The sequence below is a fragment of the Hibiscus syriacus genome, unplaced genomic scaffold (assembly GCF_006381635.1).
Source record: "Hibiscus syriacus cultivar Baekdansim isolate YM2019G1 unplaced genomic scaffold, ASM638163v2 tig00110223_pilon, whole genome shotgun sequence".
NCBI lineage: Eukaryota > Viridiplantae > Streptophyta > Magnoliopsida > Malvales > Malvaceae > Hibiscus > Hibiscus syriacus.
The window spans coordinates 1,431,948-1,454,557 of NW_024062636.1; the positions used below are offsets into that span (position 1 = coordinate 1,431,948).

Consider the following 22,610-nt stretch of genomic DNA (forward strand, 5'->3'; position numbering starts at 1 on the left):
TTTAAGCTATAATGCGTTCTAATGACTCACAAGTAGTATGAAAGAGTTTTGAATGTGTTACCTTGACCTCCTAGCTGTTGGAAAAGTCCTCTAATCAACCAAGGGTCAATTTCTCCTTATCTCTAGCTTTGGAGCTCTCTCCCACTTCTTTCACTAATGAAATGTTAGAATGAGTTACTAACTCATCTAGTAGCTCGGATTGAAGTTAAAAACACTTCCTAGAACTTAAATCAACTAAAAAGGGGTTTAAAATCACTTGGTTTCTTAAACCCCTATAAAACTCATTTTTGATTTCTATGGCCAAAACGTGCAATATGAGGCTTGAATGAAAGCTTTCGGAATGAAAGTTTCGTTTCTTACCTTGAAATTCTTGAACTAAACTTGAAAAACTAAAAGCTTTAACCTTTGTCTAGCTCTTGGAGAGGAATAAAAGGATGAAGAATGAAGGAAGAGACAAAGCTGAGTGTTTGGTGAGATAATAGGTCGGGGACCAACGTGATAACACCCTTAATTAAGGGTTTTCAACTTTTGTTTTGAAAAATGGGTTAATTGCACTTCTAGCCCTCCATCTTTCATCCTAATATTAAAATAATCCCAAATTCTCCATCATTTGGGCCTACTTCAAGCCCACTTCCAAACTCAACTTGGTCCAATCATTTTATAAGTCTCGGTTTAATCCGAACTACTAACTCAGGATTTGGGGCGTTACATACACGTTTTAGGACTATTGGATTGAGGGAAATCAAATGCTTAGATTAACTCGTTGTTTTTTAGTGAATATCTTCTCATTTTCTACTGTTAATCTCAAGCTTTAATTTTTCTCATATAATTGTCTTAAAAAGGTGTAAAACTAAAAGAATTTTACACAGTTTAATTGGATATATATATATATATATATATGAGGTTTTAAGATACATGAACTTTATGTATTTATATTATTTGTGATCGTTTATAATGAGTTATTATTCTTTCGTTCGTTGGGTAAAAAATGAGTTCTATTAAATATCATCTTTTATATGTAATTGATTTATGCATGTACAAATGTATAATTTTATATGAGGGGAACCAACTTCTAAAATTTTAAGAATAAACGAACTTATAAAATTCTAGGGTGACAAAAAAATATTTTTAATAGAAAATCTATAAAAATCTAAAATATATTATAATTTTAAATTTTCAAAGGGACAATCATGCCCACCTATTCTCTTTCATTCATCTATAATTTTATGTTAATTCGTTTTTATTTATAAATTCTTTAACAATTGATAATCGGGAAAAAAAGGGTGAACCTTTCGCTTAGGGGAAGGAGTCTTTGGTCGACGGATTTATGAATTGTGTCCACTTGAAATTGAGTACGAGGTTGCCATGGGATTGGGTGACCAAGTATCTTAGTTTGAATTTCTCTGCTGTGCTCTCTTAGACGGAAAAAAGAAGTAAACACGTCTTTATGGCTAACAATCCAGTACTTCGACAATGGACCACAAGACAAGTTTGCTCGAGAAAAAACTAGTTAGTTAAATAAATAATATTATTTATTAAATTTGAAGTAAAATAACTAATCGTTTTCGTGAACTCATAAAGTGATTTCATTAATTAATAAATATTATTTTTTAAAGATTCAAAATTCAAATAGATTATATATGTAAATTTGTATATTGTCAATAATTAAAAAAATATAAACAAATATTATTTTGTAGTCACCTTATACTATTAAAAAAATTATGTTTTTGAGTAGAATTAATTGTTTTTATTTTTGGGTAATAGTAACACTCCACCGTATTGTAGACGGTTCCAAATAATTCACATTAACAATCAAAAACCAAATTTCTAATGGCTACTGTTGACCATTATTGATTCAAGTTGCAGGGAAATGGCAACGGTAGAAAATATATCAGAGTTTGTCAGATCTATATATTTTTAAAATTTATTTAGCGTTGGTGAAATGATAAAGAAATATTTATGTACTTATTTGATACGAAATTAATCCTTAGAAGTCGGTTGATAATTTTCAATTGTTTTATTGAAAATATAAATAGTACGAGAAGATAAAAATATATACAATATTAATTATTTATTTAAGTGGCATGAATCAACTTATCTTAGTGGTTAAATATATCGTTGTTATTCTTAGAGGTCACAGGTTCGAGCACCAGCAGCTGCAGCAGGGTGATTGAGCGTTTATTGTCAAATAGTTAAAAATATTTAGAACAAATAGTACTTTGTAATCACATTAGCTTAATAAAAAAATATTTATTTAAGTGAATTAACATGTGATATGAATTCAGTCAAGTACTTAATAATAATATATATAGATATTAGATGGTAAACTTCAAAATGCATGCCTCATTTGCTTGAAGTGTGAGGCCTGAGGATTTGGCTTGGGATCAGTAGGGCAAAGTTTAACATTTTTTTAATAGTCCGGAGTGAATATAAGATAATGTTTGGTCATAAATTTTTTAATTTATTGATAATGCATACACATTCTACGAACGTTCTTGTTCGAGCCCATAACCTTTAGAAAGGTTAATATTATTGTTTATGATTGAGGCTATTTAATAAATTCAAATCCCATTTAAACGAGTATGAAAAAACTATAGCTATTACAACTAAATTGTTTTTTAGCTAACATAAAACAAAACATGGACCAATGATACCAATGCAATACAAATAAAAGAACACTTTCTAATTAAAATACAATAACTTCTCAACCCATCAAATGACCTTGACGTTAGTAGTTAAAAGGAAAGTTATTTTTCTTAAAATTGAGTTTGAATAATTACGTCTGTAAGAAATACACAAGTTATCAATAATTAAAAAAGATTTTGAATGTAAACTAGCTCAACATACTAAAATCTATAGAGTTTAACGTCAATTTGTATTGTACTTTTAACATATGTTTATGCAGATTTTAACATAATTTCCCAATGGACTTATTAACATCAAAAGTGAAAAATAATTTAAAAAAATTGTTGATTTACTCCAAGAAAATAAAATATTTTAGACAAAATTTCAGATTATAACTTGGATCTTCCAGGTATATTATGCAATTTGTCAAGCATGTGGTTGAAATTCTTTGTTAGCAAATGACGTCCCCTCTCCAAAAAATAACCTTCTGATACATTTTTAGTACTATTTTATTAAAATGAAAGGTTTCGCCAGAAAATAACCTTTTCGGATATTATCATACTTCTGCATGGAAAAATGTAGGATGAAATCATCATTAACATATAACCTACAAAACAAAAAAAAATAGTTTCCCTGTGCCTACCGTATGTAAGAGAATTGATCGTCTGCACAAGTGCGGATTTAATCGAGTCGAGTCAAATTCCCTAACATTGAAAATTTAGAAAACCAATATTTCATCAGCTGCAACCTCTTTGCTCTCCGGCATCCGAAAATACCTCATCAGGACAGGATCACTGACTACACATTACAAAACCAAAGATCCAAAAGCAAATCATTATCATCACAAACAAAAACTAAAACATGCTGAAACTTGGTATCTTCCATTATTCCTTCACTTGTACTACATCGAATTTAGCGACTTCCACCATCATGAAAAACAAGGAAACAATAAAAAACAGACATGGTTGTTAACCTTTTCATTTCAAGCATTTTCAATCCCAAGCTGCTGTAGAGAGTCGGGACCGACAAGAAATACACGTTTTGGAGGGTGATATCTGAAAATCACCACTCCTTTATATGCTGTCCTCGGCACACCGTCCTAGATAACGAAGCAATCAAAGTTTTAGGGAAATGGGAAGAATGGAACTAGTCAAAATCTTAGATATGTGAGAACTTTTCTTTTAAAAGTTTATTTGTACTGCAACAGCAGAAGTAGAAAATAATGTTCTTTAAATGCCCCCCTCATATCATGCATTAGTTAGAACTTAGAAGTGTATGTATGCTTACCGTATCTATATGCTTGTAGGGCACAAGAAATGAAAGTGAGCAGAAAGATCATTTCGATATGAAAAATCATAGATATGTCTCATTACTTTGAAATGGTCAGGTGAAAAAAAAAAAGTTACAACTTTGTGGCAAAAACTATATGCAATTAATAGTAAATAGGCTAAAATATAATTCAGAAAATTTACCCACCCACCAAACTTTTTAAATGGTACCAAACACGGGTTTCAGAACATATAGTATTACCTACTGTGACCAGGCATTTATCAGTTATTATCACAAAAAAAAACTCTTAGGCATTTTCACAACAAAGAAAGAAAAGAAAGACGCCCCAAATATCAGATGAATAATTTACCTTCCATTCTTCAAAAACTTCAAATTGCCGTGCAATGTTTTCAAAGTCTGATTGGTCATTATACTGAATACGCACATCTCCATCTATAGTAGATGTCAAAAGAGCAAGATCTGTTCCGCGGACAGGTTTTGCCATCCTTAAAAGGTCGGCAAAGTGTTTTACATATTTGTCCTAGGAAAGAGAGAACAAACATGAAAAATGTAAAAAATTGAACCTAGGTGAAAACAGTTTCCAGTTCCACTGATTTTACCTCCAATAGGTAGCTCAAATCCTGTGACTTCCAATCCACCTTTCACACAGAAAAGCAACATTATTATGATGATGATTAAAAAACTTTATATTCTAAATAAGATTATAGAAATTTTGATGCCAACCTTAATGTCATTCATCTTAATAGGCTCAAGATAACTTTGGAAAAATTGCCCCATGCTTGAACCCTGATTGAAATCAAAGATTTAAAACACAGAGTGAGCCCACAGTTGTAAAAGGGGATGCAAATATCACCTGAAGTGCCAGAAAATGTCAACACCCGGCATTGAGGAAACTTAAAATTATTGAAGCTGCCTATTCTGTGTTAATGAGGGATGAAAGTTCCCCTAATTTGGGAATCTCAATTTTATTTAAGCATGAAAACAAGCCATTCCAAAAGTTGAAGGAAACCCTTCATCTAAAAAAACACCAACACTGACGCCATAGAAGTAACATATTTGTCCAAGTATAGTGAACATTCTTGCAGAAGCATTGCAATAGAATCATAGCACAAAATTCTCCATGGAAAACAAATGGAATGTGTGCTGCATTCATGCTCTAGAGTCTACCTAGTTCCAATCCACAAGGAAGACACACAAACAGGAGAATGGTCTATCAAGAAAACATTCTCATCAAAGCTAACAATACTTGTAAGATTCGTAAACACAAAAACTTTAAACAAAAAATCTTCTAAATGACAAGGTGATACATACATGCTCGCCAAAGTTATATGTTCTGCACACTTCTGGACGAATGAATTGTCGACCTTTGTGGTTATCTTTTAATCTCAACCAGTCATCCCAATAAGTGAACTTTTGTCAAGAAAATTTCATAGAAAAACTACATAAATGAGAATTAGTGTAATATATAAATGAATAACAATATACTTAATCAAGAAGCAGTGGCGGAGCCACAACTTGGTGCCCACCCTGAAATCTGAATTTTCTTCGATTGGTCACTTATTTAAATTTTTTAACCTAAAATATTTCTTGATCAGCCACTGTCAAGAAGGATATGCTTTTGGCCACTTTGGTGATAGCTCGTTCCATGTAGACTTAGTAAGCATCCAACCAAGACCAGGAAAGAAATCTGAGCGATAAAGTGCATCTGGATGGAATAATTACAAGCAAATTAAGAAATAGAAAGAACCAACATTTTCCATTTCAAAAAAATTAAAAATTGTGTTCAAGCATGAACATGCAAAATCAAAAGTGCAAGACTTATCCAGAAGTAGACTGCATAAAAAACTTCAACTGTATGTTGCACATGGATAGAGAGAGAGACAGAAAGAGGGGGTGGGGGGGCTCCTGGTAATGAGCAAACATCCAAATGAGACGAGAATAAAATTAAATATCTGCCTCATCTTCACAGCAGCTAAAATTTAAGGTGAGCACTGCATGGGAGGATTAAGAAATAGCATAGAACCTTAAAACCCAAGGAATCTAGAACAAACGACTTTAGCAAACCAGTCAAATCCTGAATATAAAATCACATTAATCTTGATTGTTTTCCTTGAAATAAATTCCATTGAGAGAAAAAACTTACATGGGTCATACACAAACTGCTTTTGCCCATTGTCATTCCATGAGGAAACAGCCATAATTGACCTACATGATTTAATAACAAGAAGGTGAAGAAGGAAAGAAAATGCAAACCCTCAAATTAAATCAAGATAGAGGGAGATCCTGATTTCATTCTTGTAACATACTTATCCTTGTCGAGAAGGGCTGAAGCTGCTTCAAAGTAATCAAAAAAGTCGGGGGCAATTTCCATATCATCTGTCTTCAAAAAGTGATTCTCAGTCGGTACAATATTCCTTTTGTTGCAAGAAATGATAAAAGAAGAAATTTGAAGCAATAGTCCAAAAAAGAAGACAACTTCACCTTCAAGTATAATTACTCGGTCAAAATTGTGCTTGAAGAACAACTCATCCAATGCCCATTTGTAGTGACCTTAAGAAACCAAACGTTAAGAGCAGAAACCAGTAGAAGCAATGTCAACACTGAAGAAATGAGAGAAACAATCCTTACGGGCAATCTTGTAGTATGCAATCAATTCCCCTGGTCTTTCTGCTTGCACTGGATCATAATCTATATGCTGAAAGAAACTAAAGTAAGCATTCACTGGATGGGTTTTTATAGATAAGGATAAGGCAAATCATATGAATAGGGTAGGAAAAAGGAAGAGGACTCATCCAAATCAACTTTCCCAATGGAGACTAAAAGGGAACAGAGAAAAGGCAATTTACCTGCATATAAGTTAGCTGATTAAGATAACTCAAAGCCTTATCTTTAACATTTGGTTCTGATCCATCCTGAGAAGAAACTATCACAGTTAGAAGCATTTCTTCTTTTAATGACAACAAAGAACAGTAAAGTGTCTGTTGTGCATTAAGTACAAAGTTAAAACAAGTCAAATAGACAAACCTTTTGCTGCTAATAAAGAATAAGATTATAAGTTTGAATACCTGAGATATAAAAAGGGGATATTTTGAAGCAACAGAGTTTTGATGCCTGCAGATTTAAGCCAACGTAAATCAGCTACTATCTGGTCAAACAGAATAAGCTATCAAAACAAACAATGGTCAAATAAACATACTTTAAGACAGACGCAATTGTCCTTTCCAGATAATCAGCACGATTGCAAGCCATGATTACTACAGCTGCCACTGGTACCTAAAACATTCAACCCAAAGATTGTTTCAATTATTACATGTGGTACTTTGTGGAGATGACGTATAAGAATGCTCATCATCTCACGAACCTGTGTTTTATCAATTATTCTTTGAAGGGTCTTCTCTGAAACAACCAAAAGGAAAGATGTTAACTGTCTATAAAACATTTGAAGCACTGAAGGAAAGAAAAAAAACCTTTTTGAAGGAATAATACAAAAGAAAGAATACGAAAAACCAATAAATAATTAAATAACTGCACAATCCAGAACAATTTCAAAGCTTCTTAGCAAAAACTAGTTAGAGAAAAATAAGTAAATCAATGCCAAACTACATTGATGGAGGAGCAGAATGGCCTTCATCAAGATCCAGCTATCGACCCACATTAAGTGGGATGACATGACATTAATAACCCTAAAAATGGTAATGAAGTGTACCATAAACAGAAAAGGTCGCATAAACTAATTAGAAAAATTACATAGATCCCAATTGTCGAAGATCATATGATCTGAACATCACAAGGCTTCACTTGGTAAGAAATACAGGAAGGGGTCAGCGTGGTAAAGTTTGAATTCCAAAGGTTAAGCTACAAAGTAGAAAAATGGTACATAAAACCTAACCAATAGATTAAAAGCTCTTCCTTCCTTATCCCTTTCTATCCTTCCTAGTTTCTACAAAGCAAAGCCTTAATATGTGCCTAGAAACTAAGTAGGAAATATATAATTGTAATCAAGCAAGATAAAAAAAAGTACCTTCAAGATCATTAACAAGAGCCTTCAGTTGTGCGCACTCCTGATCCTTTCGCTTCTTCCCCTCTGAATTTGTAGCATGAAAAGAGTGAATGATTTAAATTCCATGAAAAACAATATCGACTTCGACTGTCTACTGAAAAGAAGCATGTATAAAGGATCAAAATGAAGGAAATCCACACCTTTCAGGGCCACAATTTGCTCTTGTTGCATACTAATTTGATCAATATGTAGTCGCATTTGACTTGTACAATGGTGCTCTGCATCCACCTGCCAAAAATTGAAAAAGACGCCATCCTCGAAGGGTTAGATTGTTCATATTCCTTAGGTTTCATAAGGATTAAAAAAAACGCAGAAGCTTTTGAGAGATAAAGGTAGCAATAAAGCTAAGCTTACTAACCGCTTCAGCCATTCGATCTGCGTATTCAGATTGCGTGGCGAAAAGTCGCATCTACAAAAGGTACGAAACAAGCATATAATTTTATATATACATAAATTTAGAATTTCAATTAAATCGAGAAAAAATAAAAGGGAAATGGAGCATGAATTGTTGATTTTACCTGGATGTATATGAATAGGAATGCAGCGGGGATGAGAAAGTACCGGAAATCGCAGCTTAGCCTCGCCATTTTTATGATTCTCCTCCGGTTGAGTTAGAAGAACGGAGATCTGCGATCTCACTATTTTCTTCTCCACTTTGATATTTGATTTTCCTTATTCAATCAATCTTCATTTCTTGAATTGTACTGATTGTAGAAGCCGCCGTGAATAGAAAATTAGACTTCGGAGCTTCTTTTTTTTAAAAAAAATCAGTGTATTACTTGACTTGGGCGTTTACTCCAATTTACATTTACGCAGACTAGGGTAACATGCGACTTCGAATCCTTCCACAAGCAAATAAAAATCATAATATTTTTGTAAAATATACTAGGTTCATTCCATAAAAAAATTTTACTAGTAACTTTTAAAAGTCAAAATTTTTAAATTTTAACCATGATTATTTTAAATATTTTAAATAACTAAATTTTATAAAATAAAAACTACTTGATTCAATTATTTTAATATATTTTTATTAATAATAAATTTTAAATAATAATAAGTCAAAGTTACAAAAAAATTGACACAAAAAATTAATAATAGACAAATTTAATGGGACACAAAGAGTATTTAGAAAACATTCACATACTTAAGCAATCCAGTATAAAACTTAAATCAAACATATACCTAAAAAACAAATACCATATGAGTTAAGTACATTTAGCTAGTTAATTAAGTTGTTCATATTTGTTCTATTAGAACCAAATCATAAATAAATACGAAAATTAACCAGGATCTAATCATGTCAAATCATCAAGAATAAAATATTAGATACGAAAGCGTACCTGAATTAATTGATAGGTTGAAATCCTTGAATCTTTCTTTGGTTGTGATCTTTCAAGAAGATAGAGTTCCATTGAGTATAAACTCTCTGATGTAGATAAGAGTAAATACGAGAATGTCTATTTCTTGGGGACCATAACCCCTTTATATAACTGATTTAAAAATCAGTTATTATATATACTTATAACTCTACCCCTCATCAAGTTATAAATACAACTTTAATAGTATCTACACTTTTATTTCCATTATACTTTTAATACATATTTACTTTATAACATAATTGGTCACTTAATTCATGTCATGTTTTATGATAACAATATGCATTATAAATATTTTCCCATAATTATAGATTTTAATCCAACAATCTCCCACTTGGGCAACATATGTTTCCTGATAAATGTATAACCTTATGAGCTCAAAACTCGTTATCATACAATAAATATTCTATAACAATCTCGTCCATCATTTATATCCTTAGGGCACTGATCAAGTCTAAACTTGTTTTCTTTTTCAATAAGGGGTATTATTTGGCTTACTCCCATTGAACTTATAGTATATAAAATTATCAATCAAATTCATCTCAAAACCAAACGAGATAATCACTTGGTGAAATTTGTTATACATTAACGAGAGTCATACTTAAACTCATAAATGGATTTCACTAATTTGTATATCATTAATTTCATATCATTAGACACAGTTTTCTAATTGCATAATATAAACCATGTCATCAATGTTACCATTGAGAAGCACAATTTTGAAATCCAACTTATGTAACCCAAGATCAAATATAAGCAACAAGTATCATGATTATCCTGAAAGAGTCTTTCAATGAAACCAAAGAGAAAGTGTAACACCCCGGATCATGGGTTAGGAGTTTGGGCTAACCCAAGATGGGTTTTGGGAAAGTACTTTGATTTGTAGGAAACCTTGACCTAAAAACAAGTGAAATTAGCCTTGGATTGAGCACAATAGTGAAAAAAGAGGTATTTTTAGTTGATGTCAGAATTAGAGGGAACAAGAAAGTATTTATACCCTTGTTCAAAAATAAAGCTGAAAACCAATTCAGGATTGTGATATCGCGTCTGATTCCCTCATTTCTTTTTTTCTTTATGTAATACCCCAAAATTTTGCTAGTGACCAAAATATAAAATTTAAAAGTTTGATAGCCAAAATTGAAAATTGGAAAAAGTTTAAGGACCTAAGTGGAAATTTTTCCAAAAATAATTTTTATTCCATAAATGGATTTGGTTAGTGACCAAAATATAAATTTTGAAAGTTATGTGGTCAAAGTATAAACTTTAGAAAAGTTTAGGGACTAAGGTGTAATTTAAAAAATCATGTAATTTGTCATTGTAAATGAATAGTTTTCCCCAAGAATGAAGTTTCTGCGGGAATCATATTTTTGTACGAATTTGGTATTAAAAGCTATAAAGTGATAAAGTCCGGTAAGAAATCGATAAATCGAATCGAATAGAAATTTCGAGAAAAAAATTGAAGGATGATAAATTGTGCTTAAAAATATTATTTCCACATTTTAAAATGAGGGAAAATAATATGGAGCATTGAATTTGAGGATTTAATTCCATGTTAAATGTGGACTTTCGATTAAAGTGGCAGAATTGTAATTTCTGGAAATTGCAAGGGTAAAACGGTAAAGTGAGAAAATATTTTGTTCATCTTTGACTGTGGAAGATAAGGTTTATGTGTCTTAGTATTAAGGTAAATATCAAGTTCATTAAGAGTAAATTAGTATGGATATTTTAATTTTAAGGGTAAATTAGTAATTTAGCAGTTAATAAATTTTTAATTCATTATTTAATAAAGAAAAATGAAGATTAGTCAAAGGTATTTCTTCATCTTCACCAGCATGGTCGTGAGCTCCTCCCAAAGGTAAGAAAACATTTTATTTTCAAATTTTGAGCAATTTTCTTTGGATTTTGGGTTAGGTTGTGAAATAGAAAAATGATTTATGTGAAAAATGCTATCATTTGGTACCAATATTGCTTGCTAATCTTGCTTGATTTCAAAAATCCCCAAATCTAGAGGTTTGTGTTCACACTATGGTTTTTGAAATTGATGATGAATCTTGATGTTTTTGAGGTTGTAGATTCATTTTCAAGCTTGATTTATGATTAAAATATGTTCCTAGAAATTTTTCTTTAAAATTCGACCTTGGTCTTAAAGGATGAGGAAAATTCTGCAAAAATAATGAAAGGGCTGGAAATGATGTAAGAAGTATTCTACAAGCCTTAAAAAAATTTGGGGACCATTTTATAATTTTTGAAAAGTTAGGGGACCAATTTTATAATTTTAGAAAAATTGTGAATGATTGTGTAATTACCTAATAGTTGATGTACTATGCTAGAAATTACTGTTTGGGAATTGAAATGAGTGTTAAAATGTGAAATTAGATCAATTTTGGAAGTTTGGAAAGTTTTGTGTTTTAAACGAAATATTCAAATAGTTTGGAGTGCTTATTTGTAATTATACCTTTGTATATGTACTTGGGTGGTAATTATTTCAATGCTGGAATTTTGGTACTGAAACTTTGAGTGGTAAAATGGTAAAGGACCATTTTATATAAGTTGTAAAAGTTTGTGCCAAAATTAAAAAGGATTAATAAGTGTTAAAATATTTGGTGATGAATAAGCTTCAAGTATGAATATGGATTAAATAGAATTTTAAGGGTCAATTAGAAGTGTTAAGGTCAACATTTATGTTGTGACATGGAAATTGTATTGAATAAGCATCGGGAAATTTGTTAGGAATTTATTTGCCAAAGTATGCCTATGTTAGTAAGATTCTAACATTTGGTTTGAATTTGTGTATATTTAGTAATGGTGTCTATTTAGAGATTGAGTGCTTGAAATCAAGATCACATATTATTAAAGCTAAGGAGAAGCTTAAGGATGAAATGGAAAATTCCAAGGAAGGTTGCGAGCTAAGAACACCAGGTGAGTGCAAATTTAATTTGTACTTATGTTATCGAACAAACATTGGCTTGCGATGAGCTAGTGACAGAGTTACTATGGTAAGAAGTGATTCCTAAAATGTTATTTGATTTTTGATGCATGCATATATGTGCATTTGGTGAACTAAAAGAATTAGTGAACAAGTTGAAAATGCAAATTGGTCAAATCTGTTTAGAATTTATGTTATGGATGGTAAGTTTAGAAAATTGCCATAAATTCTAAAAAAAATGATTAAAGGATGATTTTTATAATGTTAGATTAGCATATTAGTCTAGTTTTGTTTAGAACAAAATGAAACTGATTTCAAGGTATATACATAAAGATATGAATTTTTAACCGAGGAAAGGTCAGAAAAACGGGGCAACAGATTCTGCACAAAACAAATTATGTCGGTCAACTTTGAAAATTTACCATAAATTGTACAAAATGAACTAGAAAGATTTCTTTATATGGATAGATTTTTATTTGAGTCTAGTTTCCAGTGGTATAAATGGAATAAATGTTAAAGGTTTATATTAATAAAAAATAATATTTCTGTAGAGGTAGTGCAAACTGCCAGGATATGAAATTATGACAACTTTTGGGAGTTAACCAAATTAGAAGCAAAGGATCAAGTTAAAGCTTAGTGAAGCTTATATTTTGACTTGAATATAATGTCAAAAATGAGTTCAATGCATGCATAACATTATACATGAATGTTTTATGCATCATTGGGTAAGACTTGCGATAAGTCTACCTTGTTTATGTTGACATGATATTTATGTCATTTATCATATATTTGACATATTCTAAATATGTCAAAGGTTGAATATAAAATGCATTGATCACTTATTGTTGCATATGATGTTATCATGAACATATATGATTTTTTATCATGAATGATATTTCGGATATGAACTGCCCAATGTTAAATGGTATTGATATACTTTGCCATTGATGGATCAAATAAAAATAGACTATATGTCCAAGTATGTTAATGAGGATCAGTGGTATTAATGGCATGCCATAGAGTCTATCAGCTGCATATTAGGTAGCACTAGAGTGTCTAGAGAAGGCACATAGTGCAGGCCTCAAAGTGTATAGCGAAAACACGATATAAAACACTACGGTGTACAAGGTGGGTAAAGCTCGACCTCAGTACTACGGTGCATTATTAGGTGAGTAAAGCTCGACCTCAGCACTGCGGTGCAATATTTGACTCCTATACTGGGGCTCTCATACAACTATATTTTGGGTTATGGTTTATTGGTTAATAAATGATAAACTGGAAAATAAGCTTACGAGCTTATGGGATAAATGGCAAGTATATTGGTAAGAAACTTTATATCTGGTTATATCACGTTGTTTTATGGTAACATGGATGGTATTTAGGTAAAGTGATCATATTGCATTGAATGTTGTTATTCCTTTAAAATATGTGTTGTATTGTTTTAAATATTTATATGGTTGCGTCACTAAGTCTATACTTACCGTGTGATGATTTTCACACGTAGAAAAAGGAAGAAGATAAGTAAAGAGCTGAGTTTAGCATAAATCACCAAGGAAATATTTACAGGTAACAATGATGGAATCCTATTGTGTTCTAAAAGTCTTAGCTGGCATGTATACGAGAATAAAATGTTTGAAATTTCTTAATATAGTAAGTATTAAATTAATTTGGGTTTTAAATCAAACTTGGTGGACAATCGTATTTCTTTTATGAAACATAATATCTATCATTGATTGAATCTAGTGATGTATGAATGAAACAAAATTTTACTCAATTTAATTAAAGAAATGTTTTGAATATTTGATGTGACATCTGTAACTCATATTGGTTTGCATATACGGGTTATGTGTTACACTTCACCTTTGTCTTCTTCTTCTAAGCTCTCATATTACTCTCCATCTTCTTCTTGGGCAAGCTTGGTTAAAGAATGAAACTTTAGTTTGTTTTCAGCATTTCACAGCAAGCCAATGTAAGAATCGGATTAAACCCATCCCAAGCTTCTTTCCAAACCCACATTTGCAAAGTTTGGCCATAGTTTCAAGAAATGAGTTTCGTGGGGGTTAAGGGATTCAGAGATTTTAATTTATTTTCAGTAATTTCTAGGATTTAGAAGAGTCCTCAAGATCTTCTAAAGCATTAAACTCAGCTAGTAATCCTTGCTTTTGATTATTGTCTAGTGAGAGAGGTTTGAGAAAGCTCCAAAGCTAAGGGGAAGGAAAAGCTTTCTCTTGGTTGATCTTTGGACACTTCTAGAAGCTTAGAATCATCAGGTAACTCACTTCTAACTCCTTTATACCACGTGTAACTCATTTGGATGAGATTTAGTAGGATGCATAAGCTTGAAGTGTGTTCATGTATATTGCATCATTTGAGTATTTTCAGTATGCTTAAGACTTATATATGATCCCAAAAATTAAATAAAACACTTAAATATCAGTTGGGGACCTCAATGGGGCATTTAGAAAAGAAAAATAGGATTTTTCATTCTAAAACAGAGCACCTAGTAGCGATGGTATCTATATTGTATGAACAATATCAATATTGTTCTTCATTAAGGCAAAAATTAAACAATTTTAAAGGGGTAGTATCGATACTCGTTCATATAGTATCGATACTCGTTCATATAGTATCGATACCAGGACATGAGTATCGATACTTTCCATAGGAGTATCAATACTGGGTATTTTTCAAAACATCGAACTGAAATTTTATTTTGATACTCAGTTAAGTACTGATACCAAGCACCAGAGCATCAATACTTGTTGAACTATGTTTTGATATAACAATTTAAGGCAAAATGTTTTTGGACTTGAATTGAATTTACAAAATATTTTTGGACTTAATTGAATTTATTCAAAGTTTTAAAAGGTTTAAAAAATAATTCAATGTCCATTAAAATTGGATTTGAGCCAAAATGCTAAAGGGTGTCAAAGTGCATCCATACATCCCTGCAGTGCATCCATACATCCCTGTAGTTGTACTGCATCGATGCATCATGCAATGCATCCATGTACTCAAATATCGAATGCACTTATTGCATCGATGTATCCTGCCATGCATCCATGCATCAAGGCTACAACGGCTAGTTTATTTGAATTTAATGAAGGGGTATCGATGCACCTTGATAGTGCACCGATGCATCATGTTATGGGCAGCCTTTTTGAGTAGAAAAATCATCCCCAAACAGCTCCAAAACATCCCCAATGGCTATATACAACATCAAACACATTCCAAGCTATAAATACAAGCTAAGGACACTTGAAGAAGTAAGAGAACAACTATCCAAGCAATCAAACACAAGAGAAGAGTTTTTTATTCTTATTTCATCTTTCTCTTGTAAATATTTTGTTCTTGTGAGCTCAATCTTGTAAACACCTACCTTAGAGAGGTTTTCTTGTTTACTTCTTTTATCATTTTGTAAAAGGGAAATGTTCTAGCTAATCATGTGTAAAAGCTAAGGAAAGGTTCTAGTTTAGCCCTGAAAAACTAGGGAGTTGTAAGGTTATCTCTTTGTCCTCAAAAGAAAGAACAAATTAGTGAATTTGTTGGAAAATCCTTGGTAAGGAGCTAAGGTAGTGGACGTAGACTTTGGTTTAGAAAGTCGAACCACTCTAAATCGTTGTGCAATTTTCTATCTTTCAATCTCCTTACTCCCTAAACACAAAACCGTTCCGACCCCTCTTTACAAACCGTTCCGGTTGTCGATTCAAGCTTCCGAAAATCCCAACAATTGGCATCAGAGCCTAACTCATTAAGAAGATTTAAACACTTTGAGACGATCCTCGAAGAAGCTCTACCAATTTCCGACGCAACCGAAAAAAATGACTTTTTCCTCCGGTGCTTATTATCTTGAAGAATATCCTATTATGGATTCACAACCGGTCAACAAGCCACCCTTCTTCAATGGAGCAAATTATGCACATTAGAAGAATAAGATGATGTACTTTATTCAATCCTAAAATCTAGGAGCTTGGAACTCAATCATGGACGGTTACTCTTCTCCACCCGGCAAGTACAACGATTGGAGTAGAGAATAGCAGAAAAATTTCCAGCTTAACTCTAAGGCTATACATATTCTATTATGTGCTTTAGGCCCAAATGAATATGGAAGAATCTCATCTTGTTCCAGCGCCAAAAGTGCTCGAACCGAGATATCTAACCAACAGTATCTGAAAGGGGAAAAACATTTTCGAAATGTGAGCTAGGCTCAGTGTGTCCCAATATTACCTTAAAATCACAATAGGTACATCAAACAAATCATAGTCCAGTAAATCTCATAAATTCATAAAAGAGTTTAACTTTTGAAAATCATAGTTTAAACATTTTTCTTGTACACCATCAATAGTTCCCAAAACTATTTTCCATATAGCTTACTTTAAGCACACAGCAAAAAGAAAGCCAACCTAAGGATAAGCTTTAGAGCTTGTATCATTAGGCCCGTAAGTCCAAGTCCATATAGCTTACCCTAAGCACACAACAAGGGAAGCCAACCTAATGTATCTTGGGGCCCCAAGAGTCACATTAGGCCCATTCTGTTTATTAGCTTGATCAGAGCTATACTATTGTAATTCAATCCAAAAGTTCAATTGCACCGTGTCACAAATTCCATAAATCATCACATTAAATTGGTGCATCAATAAAACAGTAACCAAAGAACTCAGTGTACCTCATATTAAAACCAATAAAACAATTCAGTAATAATTAGGGAACACACCTCGATAATAGGTTCAAATAGTAGATCTACTGATTGCTGGTTTCACCACGCTCTGCTACAGTTTTCGAACCTATTTTATAATAACCCTATATTACTTATGGGTAACATAAATAAATCTCTAAAATCATAAAATTTACGGGTCTTACGGGTGAATACTGGCACACGTGGTTTAACTGATCTAGAAGAGCTGGGTCGAGCTATCGAACGATCCTGAGAATCTCTTGTACCTTCAAACAATAATAATTTATCAGCCCCAAATCTTACTTTATTGTTCAAAGCTAAAATTCTTAAGTATATAAGTATTTTTAGGGTTTGACTATCAATTTGGATGTTTCGAGTCTGAATTTGGTCAAACGGATTGCGGAATCGGAATCAGAATGTCGAAAAACATAAAGTATGACTTTTCGAAAATTTAAATTCTTGGTCAAAGTCAAATTCAACCACATTGACCGTCAATTTGGAGGCCTTCGGGTTTGAATTTGACGAAACGGACTTCGGAAACGGATTCAGGATGTCGAAAACTATCAGAATAGGTATACTCGGAAAAGATTAACGGTCGTTTAATGGTCGGTCAAAGCCATTTTAAGTTTTGGTCAAAGGAGGTCAACGGTCACGGTCAACGGTCGGGTCGGGTCGGGTCAGACCGGTTCGAACCGGTCGAAACCGGTCAAACCGGTTTTCCAGCTACTCACTCCTCCTGCGGCGGCGTGTGTGGCGCGTGAGACCTTCTCCAGAGGTCTAAAAATTACGGAAAATTTTCCTAAAATTATTTTGAGCGATTTCGAGATACTTACAACGATCGGTTCAAATTTTTGAACGGCGGAGACCTCGAATTTCAACTCGGTCGAATATTTAACTGCTCTACCTCCTCACGCGCCGCCGTCGACGGCGAACAAGGTTGACACCGACGGACTCGCAATGACACAAGGAACACGATGGTACAGGAGGTGTCGTAAACGGATCATTTGGCAGCGTTTCACTTCATTTAATTTAAAGGGTTTGTTTCTCGCTCGATGATGAACACAACGGTGGTTTCAAAATGACGATCGGAATTTAGACGGCGTCGGGATCTAAGTCGGAAACCGGCATAGGGGGAAGAGAATTTGGGAGTGTGGTCTTCTGTTTTTGAAACAGAAACCACACGTATATAACATATAACCCCAAACTTACCTAACTTTTTGGGGTAAATTTAGGGCTTAGTCCCTGAATTTTCTTTAACTCTAAAACAAGCTCCATGTTTTAAAATCTTTCAATTTAGTCCCCAAATTTTCACCAATTTTCATAATTAACCTCCAATTTCAATTAAATAATATTTTGTAAATATTGGGTTGTTATAATTCTCCCCCTCTACAAGAAATTTCGTCCTTGAAATTTACCTTATATGAATAGTTGAGGAAACTGAGCCTCCATTGACTCCAATGTCTCCCAAGTAGCTTCTGAGGGGCCTCGGTTACTCCATTGAACTTTGACCATTGGAATACGCCTATTCCGAAGAACTCGCTCATCTCTTTCTAAGATTTGGATGGTCTCCTCCTCATATGACAAATCAGGTCTCAGCTCTACCTCATCAACTTGAATGATGTGATCTGGATCTGGACGGTATCGCCTTAACATAGACACATGAAAAACATCATGAATATGACTAAGATGGGAAGACAACTCAAGCTGATAAGCAGCAGGTCAAACTTTCTTCAGAATACGATACGGCCCAATAAATCGCAGACTCAGTTTACCCTTACGTCCAAATCTCAATACTTTCTTCCATGGAGATACCTTGAGAAAAACCTGATCTTCAACGTCAAACTGTATATCTTTCCTCCTTTGATCTGCATAAGATTTCTGCCTATCAAATGCCTCTTTCAGACGGTCACGGATCAATCTGACTGTGTCTTCCGTCTCCCACACTAACTTAGGTCCCAAAGTCTTCCTATCACGCAACTCAGTCTAACAAATCGGGGTGTGACACCTACGCCCATAGAGTGCTTCATAGGGTGCCATACGAATGTCGGTCTGGTAACTGTTATTATAAGCGAATTCAGCCAAAGGCAAAAAGTTCTCCCAGCTACCATGAAAATCAATTACACAACCCCGTAACATATCCTCCAGAATCTGAATTACTCTCTCAGTTTGACCATCAGTTTGTGGGTAGAAGGAGGTACTATAATCCAATCTCGTACTCAAAGTCGTATGAAGCGCGTTCCAAAATCTCGAAGTAAATCTCGGATCTCGATCTGAAATGATAGATAACGGAACACCATGCAATCTAACAATCTCTGAAATATACAACCTCGCCAACTTGTCCAACGTATAATTTACCCGTACAGGAATGAAGTGAGCTGACTTTGTAAGTCTGTCAACAATCACCCAAATTGAGTCCTTTTTCGAAGGAGTCATAGGTAAACCAGTAACAAAATCCATAGTAATACGCTCCCATTTCCATTCAGGAATCTTGATAGGTTGTAACAAACCTTATGGATGTTGATGTTCCGCCTTAACTTGCTGACAAGTCAAACACCTCGCCACAAAATTCGAGATTTCCTTCTTTATGCCAACCCAATGATACCTCTCTCTCAAATTCCGATACATCTTATCTCCACCGGGGTGCATAGCATATGGACTACTATGAGCCTCCGTAAGGATAGTCTGCCTCAACTCAGCATCATCAGGCACACAATACTGACCTTTGAAGCATAAAACTTCATCCTGATCAAGGGCGTAATCTGAGCTTGTCCCTTGCTCTACTTGCTCAAAGATGGAAAGCAAGGAGCTATCAAGGGGCTGCTTAGCTTTGATCTCATCAACCAAGGTCGGCTTAACTTGTAATTCTGCTAACAGAGTGCCATCGTCATATAAATTCATCCTGGCCATTAAAGATCTCAACTCTGTTACCGTCTTTCGACTCAAAGCATCCGCTACAATATTAGCTTTACCAGGGTGATAATCAATCACTCAATCATAATCCTTTAGAAGCTCTAGCCAGCGTCGTTTTCTCAAATTAAGCTCCTTCTCGGTCAGAAGATACTTTAAACTCTTATGATCCGTGAAAATGTAACACTTCTCTCTATAAAGATAGTGTCTCCAAATCTTCAAGGCAAAAATCACTGCTGCTAACTCCAAATCATGAGTAGGATAATTACACTCATAAGGTCGTAGCTGACGGGATGCATAAGCCACTACCTTACCTTCCTGTATTAGAACACAGCCGAGTCCTGAGTGTGACGCATCACTATACACTGTAAAATCCTTCCCGGACTCTGGTTGAATCAACACATGTGCTTGAGTCAATACCGCCTTTAATTTCTCAAAGCTCTCCTGTTGTGCCTCACCCCAGTCAAATGGCACATTCTTCCTTAACAACTTTGTCAAATGAGAAGCAATGATCGAGAAGCCCTCAACAAAACGTCGATAATAACCAGCCAATCCCAAGAAACTACGAATTTCAAAGATATTCTTGGGTCGTTTCCAATTCAAAATAGCCTCGATCTTGCTTGGATCGACCTGAATACCTCGCGTAGAAATAATATGCCCCAGAAATGACACTTCTTGAAGCCAAAATTCACACTTGCTTAGTTTGGCATATAGACGATGCTCTCTCAAAGTCCGCAGAATGATCTTCAAATGCTCGTCATGCTCTGCCTCAGTACGAGAATAGATCAGAATATCATCAATAAAGACCACCACAAATTGATCCAAATATGGTCGGAACACGCGATTCATCAAATCCATGAAAGCTGCAGGAGCATTCATCAAACCAAAAGGCATCACTAAGAATTCATAATGACCATATCTAGTGCGAATGGCCATCTTTGCAACATCAGATCCTTTAACTTTCAATTGATAATACCCCGAACGAAGATCAATCTTAGAGAATACAGTAGCTCCTCGCAACTGATCAAATAAGTCATCAATCCTGGGTAGTGGATATTTATTCTTGACCGTCATCTGATTCAACTTCCGATAGTCAATACATAATCTTAGCGACCCATCCTTCTTTTTCACGAACAGAACTGGAGCTCCCCATGGTGAAGTACTATGCCGAATAAATCCTCGATCGAATAATTCTTGCAATTGGACCTTCAACTCCTTAAGTTCTTTTGGTGCCATGCGATAAGGTGCCATAGAAATAGGTGCAGATCCCGGATAAGTCTCTATCTCGAACTCTACCTCTCTATCAGGAGGTAAACCAGGTAACTCCTCTGGAAAGACATCAGGAAACTCGCTAATTGTACGGATCTCTTCGATCGTGGATAATCAACATTTAGTGTTCAAAATACAAGCAATGAAAGTCTCATACCCCTTCCGGATCATACGATCAATTTCCATCGCTGAAACTATATTGGAGAGATAGCCATGTCGTTCACCAATTAACACAACAGTCCGACCATCTGAAGTCTTTAGAGTAGCCCGCTTGTATTCGCAATCCAGATTTACCTTGTGTTTATTCAACCAATCCATCCCAAGAATTAGATCGAACTCCTCTAAAGGAAGCTCCATAAGATCAGCGAGAAAAATTTCTCCCTGAACCTCGAGAGGACAACGACGAAATACTTTATTCACTAATACCGCTTGTCCTACTGGACTCGTAACTGTAACAGTATTTTCAGTGTTCTCGATCAGAATCTGAAGGTTTCGAGATACTGAGCTCGATACATAGGAGTGAGTGGAGCCATTGTCCAGTAATACAAAGTATGAGATATAATAAATAGCAAATGTACCTGCAATAACCTCAGGCTCATCTTTGTCATCCCGACGTCTAGTGGCATAAACCAAAGCTGGCTGTCTAGCCTCAGAAACTGTTGGCCCTCTATTTTGCTGAGGTCAGGCTCTACTGTCAGTCCTGGACGCTGAACCTTTACTTGGCTACGATCTCTAATTGGAGTATGTACTGTAGTCTGAGAACGCACATGAGTCTGAGTAGCGGTCTGCTCAAACGAAGCTAGCTGAGGATAATCCCTCCGAAAATGACCACTAGATCCACACTGATAGCAAAGACCCATCTTCTTACGACACTCTCATGTGTGTTGTTTACCACAAAACTCATAGAGGAACCCATGATAATACGACGAGGAACCGCCTCGACTGCCAACTAACGGTGAGGATGCTGCAGGCCTGAAACGTGTATTGCTTCTCTGAGGGACTAAAGTACGAGTCCTTTTCCCGGACTGTGCTGATGACTCCATCGGGCCTGAAAATTTCTTAGATCGTTCCTGTTCAACACGCTCTCTACCAGAAGCTAAAACCTCCACCTCTTCAGCATCTTTGGCTCTGCCCACCAGCACATCAAATATCTCATCCTGATGGGTTACAACTTGCCTACGCAGCTCGTATCTGAGTCCAAGGGCAAATTTACGACATCGATCTCTCTCAGTAGGTACCATACTGAATCCATACTTCAGCAACTTCAAGAACTCGATCTCATACTCAGAAACAGTGTTGTCTCCCTGAACCAGGTCTTGAAACTGCTGACGTCTCTGAGCTAAGTAGCGCTCTCCCAGAAAACGGCTCTGAAAGCGATCCTTAAAGAAATTTCAGGTCAAACGATCGGTAGGAACACTACTAGTCATTGACTCCCACCAAGTGTAGGCATTGACATCTAACATCGCCACAGTACCCTGATAT

At 34.6% G+C, this 22,610-nt stretch overlaps 1 protein-coding gene across 2 annotated transcripts; it reads right to left on the reverse strand.

The window, feature by feature from the left end:
• Nucleotides 1-3,246: 3,246 nt before the first annotated feature.
• Nucleotides 3,247-8,729, reverse strand: LOC120114367 (alpha-1,3-mannosyl-glycoprotein 2-beta-N-acetylglucosaminyltransferase-like). 2 transcript variants are annotated; one of them, XM_039135303.1, is made up of 19 exons: nucleotides 8,494-8,729; nucleotides 8,334-8,384; nucleotides 8,116-8,203; nucleotides 7,937-7,999; nucleotides 7,277-7,311; nucleotides 7,112-7,188; nucleotides 6,981-7,026; nucleotides 6,762-6,827; nucleotides 6,544-6,610; nucleotides 6,397-6,465; nucleotides 6,222-6,291; nucleotides 6,059-6,120; nucleotides 5,530-5,620; nucleotides 5,227-5,320; nucleotides 4,639-4,701; nucleotides 4,515-4,553; nucleotides 4,265-4,435; nucleotides 3,599-3,724; nucleotides 3,247-3,423 (listed from the first exon to the last, which is right to left on the reverse strand). In XM_039135303.1, exons 1-18 carry the CDS (start codon nucleotides 8,560-8,562, stop codon nucleotides 3,608-3,610), a joined length of 1,338 nt encoding a protein of 445 aa, XP_038991234.1. In that variant the 5' UTR covers nucleotides 8,563-8,729; the 3' UTR covers nucleotides 3,247-3,423; nucleotides 3,599-3,607. The 2 variants fall into 2 exon arrangements, with proteins under 2 accessions (XP_038991234.1, XP_038991233.1); XM_039135302.1 differs by having other exon boundaries at nucleotides 3,248-3,419.
• Between the last annotated feature and the right edge of the window lie 13,881 nt (nucleotides 8,730-22,610).

Excerpts from the sequence above, each read along its gene's own strand:
- LOC120114367 (XM_039135303.1), bottom strand. The coding sequence starts at position 8,562 with ATGGCGAGGCTAAGCTGCGATTTCCGGTACTTTCTCATCCCCGCTGCA. Across the intron at positions 8,385-8,493 it reads TCCTATTCATATACATCCAG|ATGCGACTTTTCGCCACGCA; the intron begins GTAAAATCAACA and ends TACCTTTTGTAG. Across the intron at positions 5,621-6,058 it reads GCAGTTTGTGTATGACCCAT|ATGCACTTTATCGCTCAGAT; the intron begins GTAAGTTTTTTC and ends TATTCCATCCAG.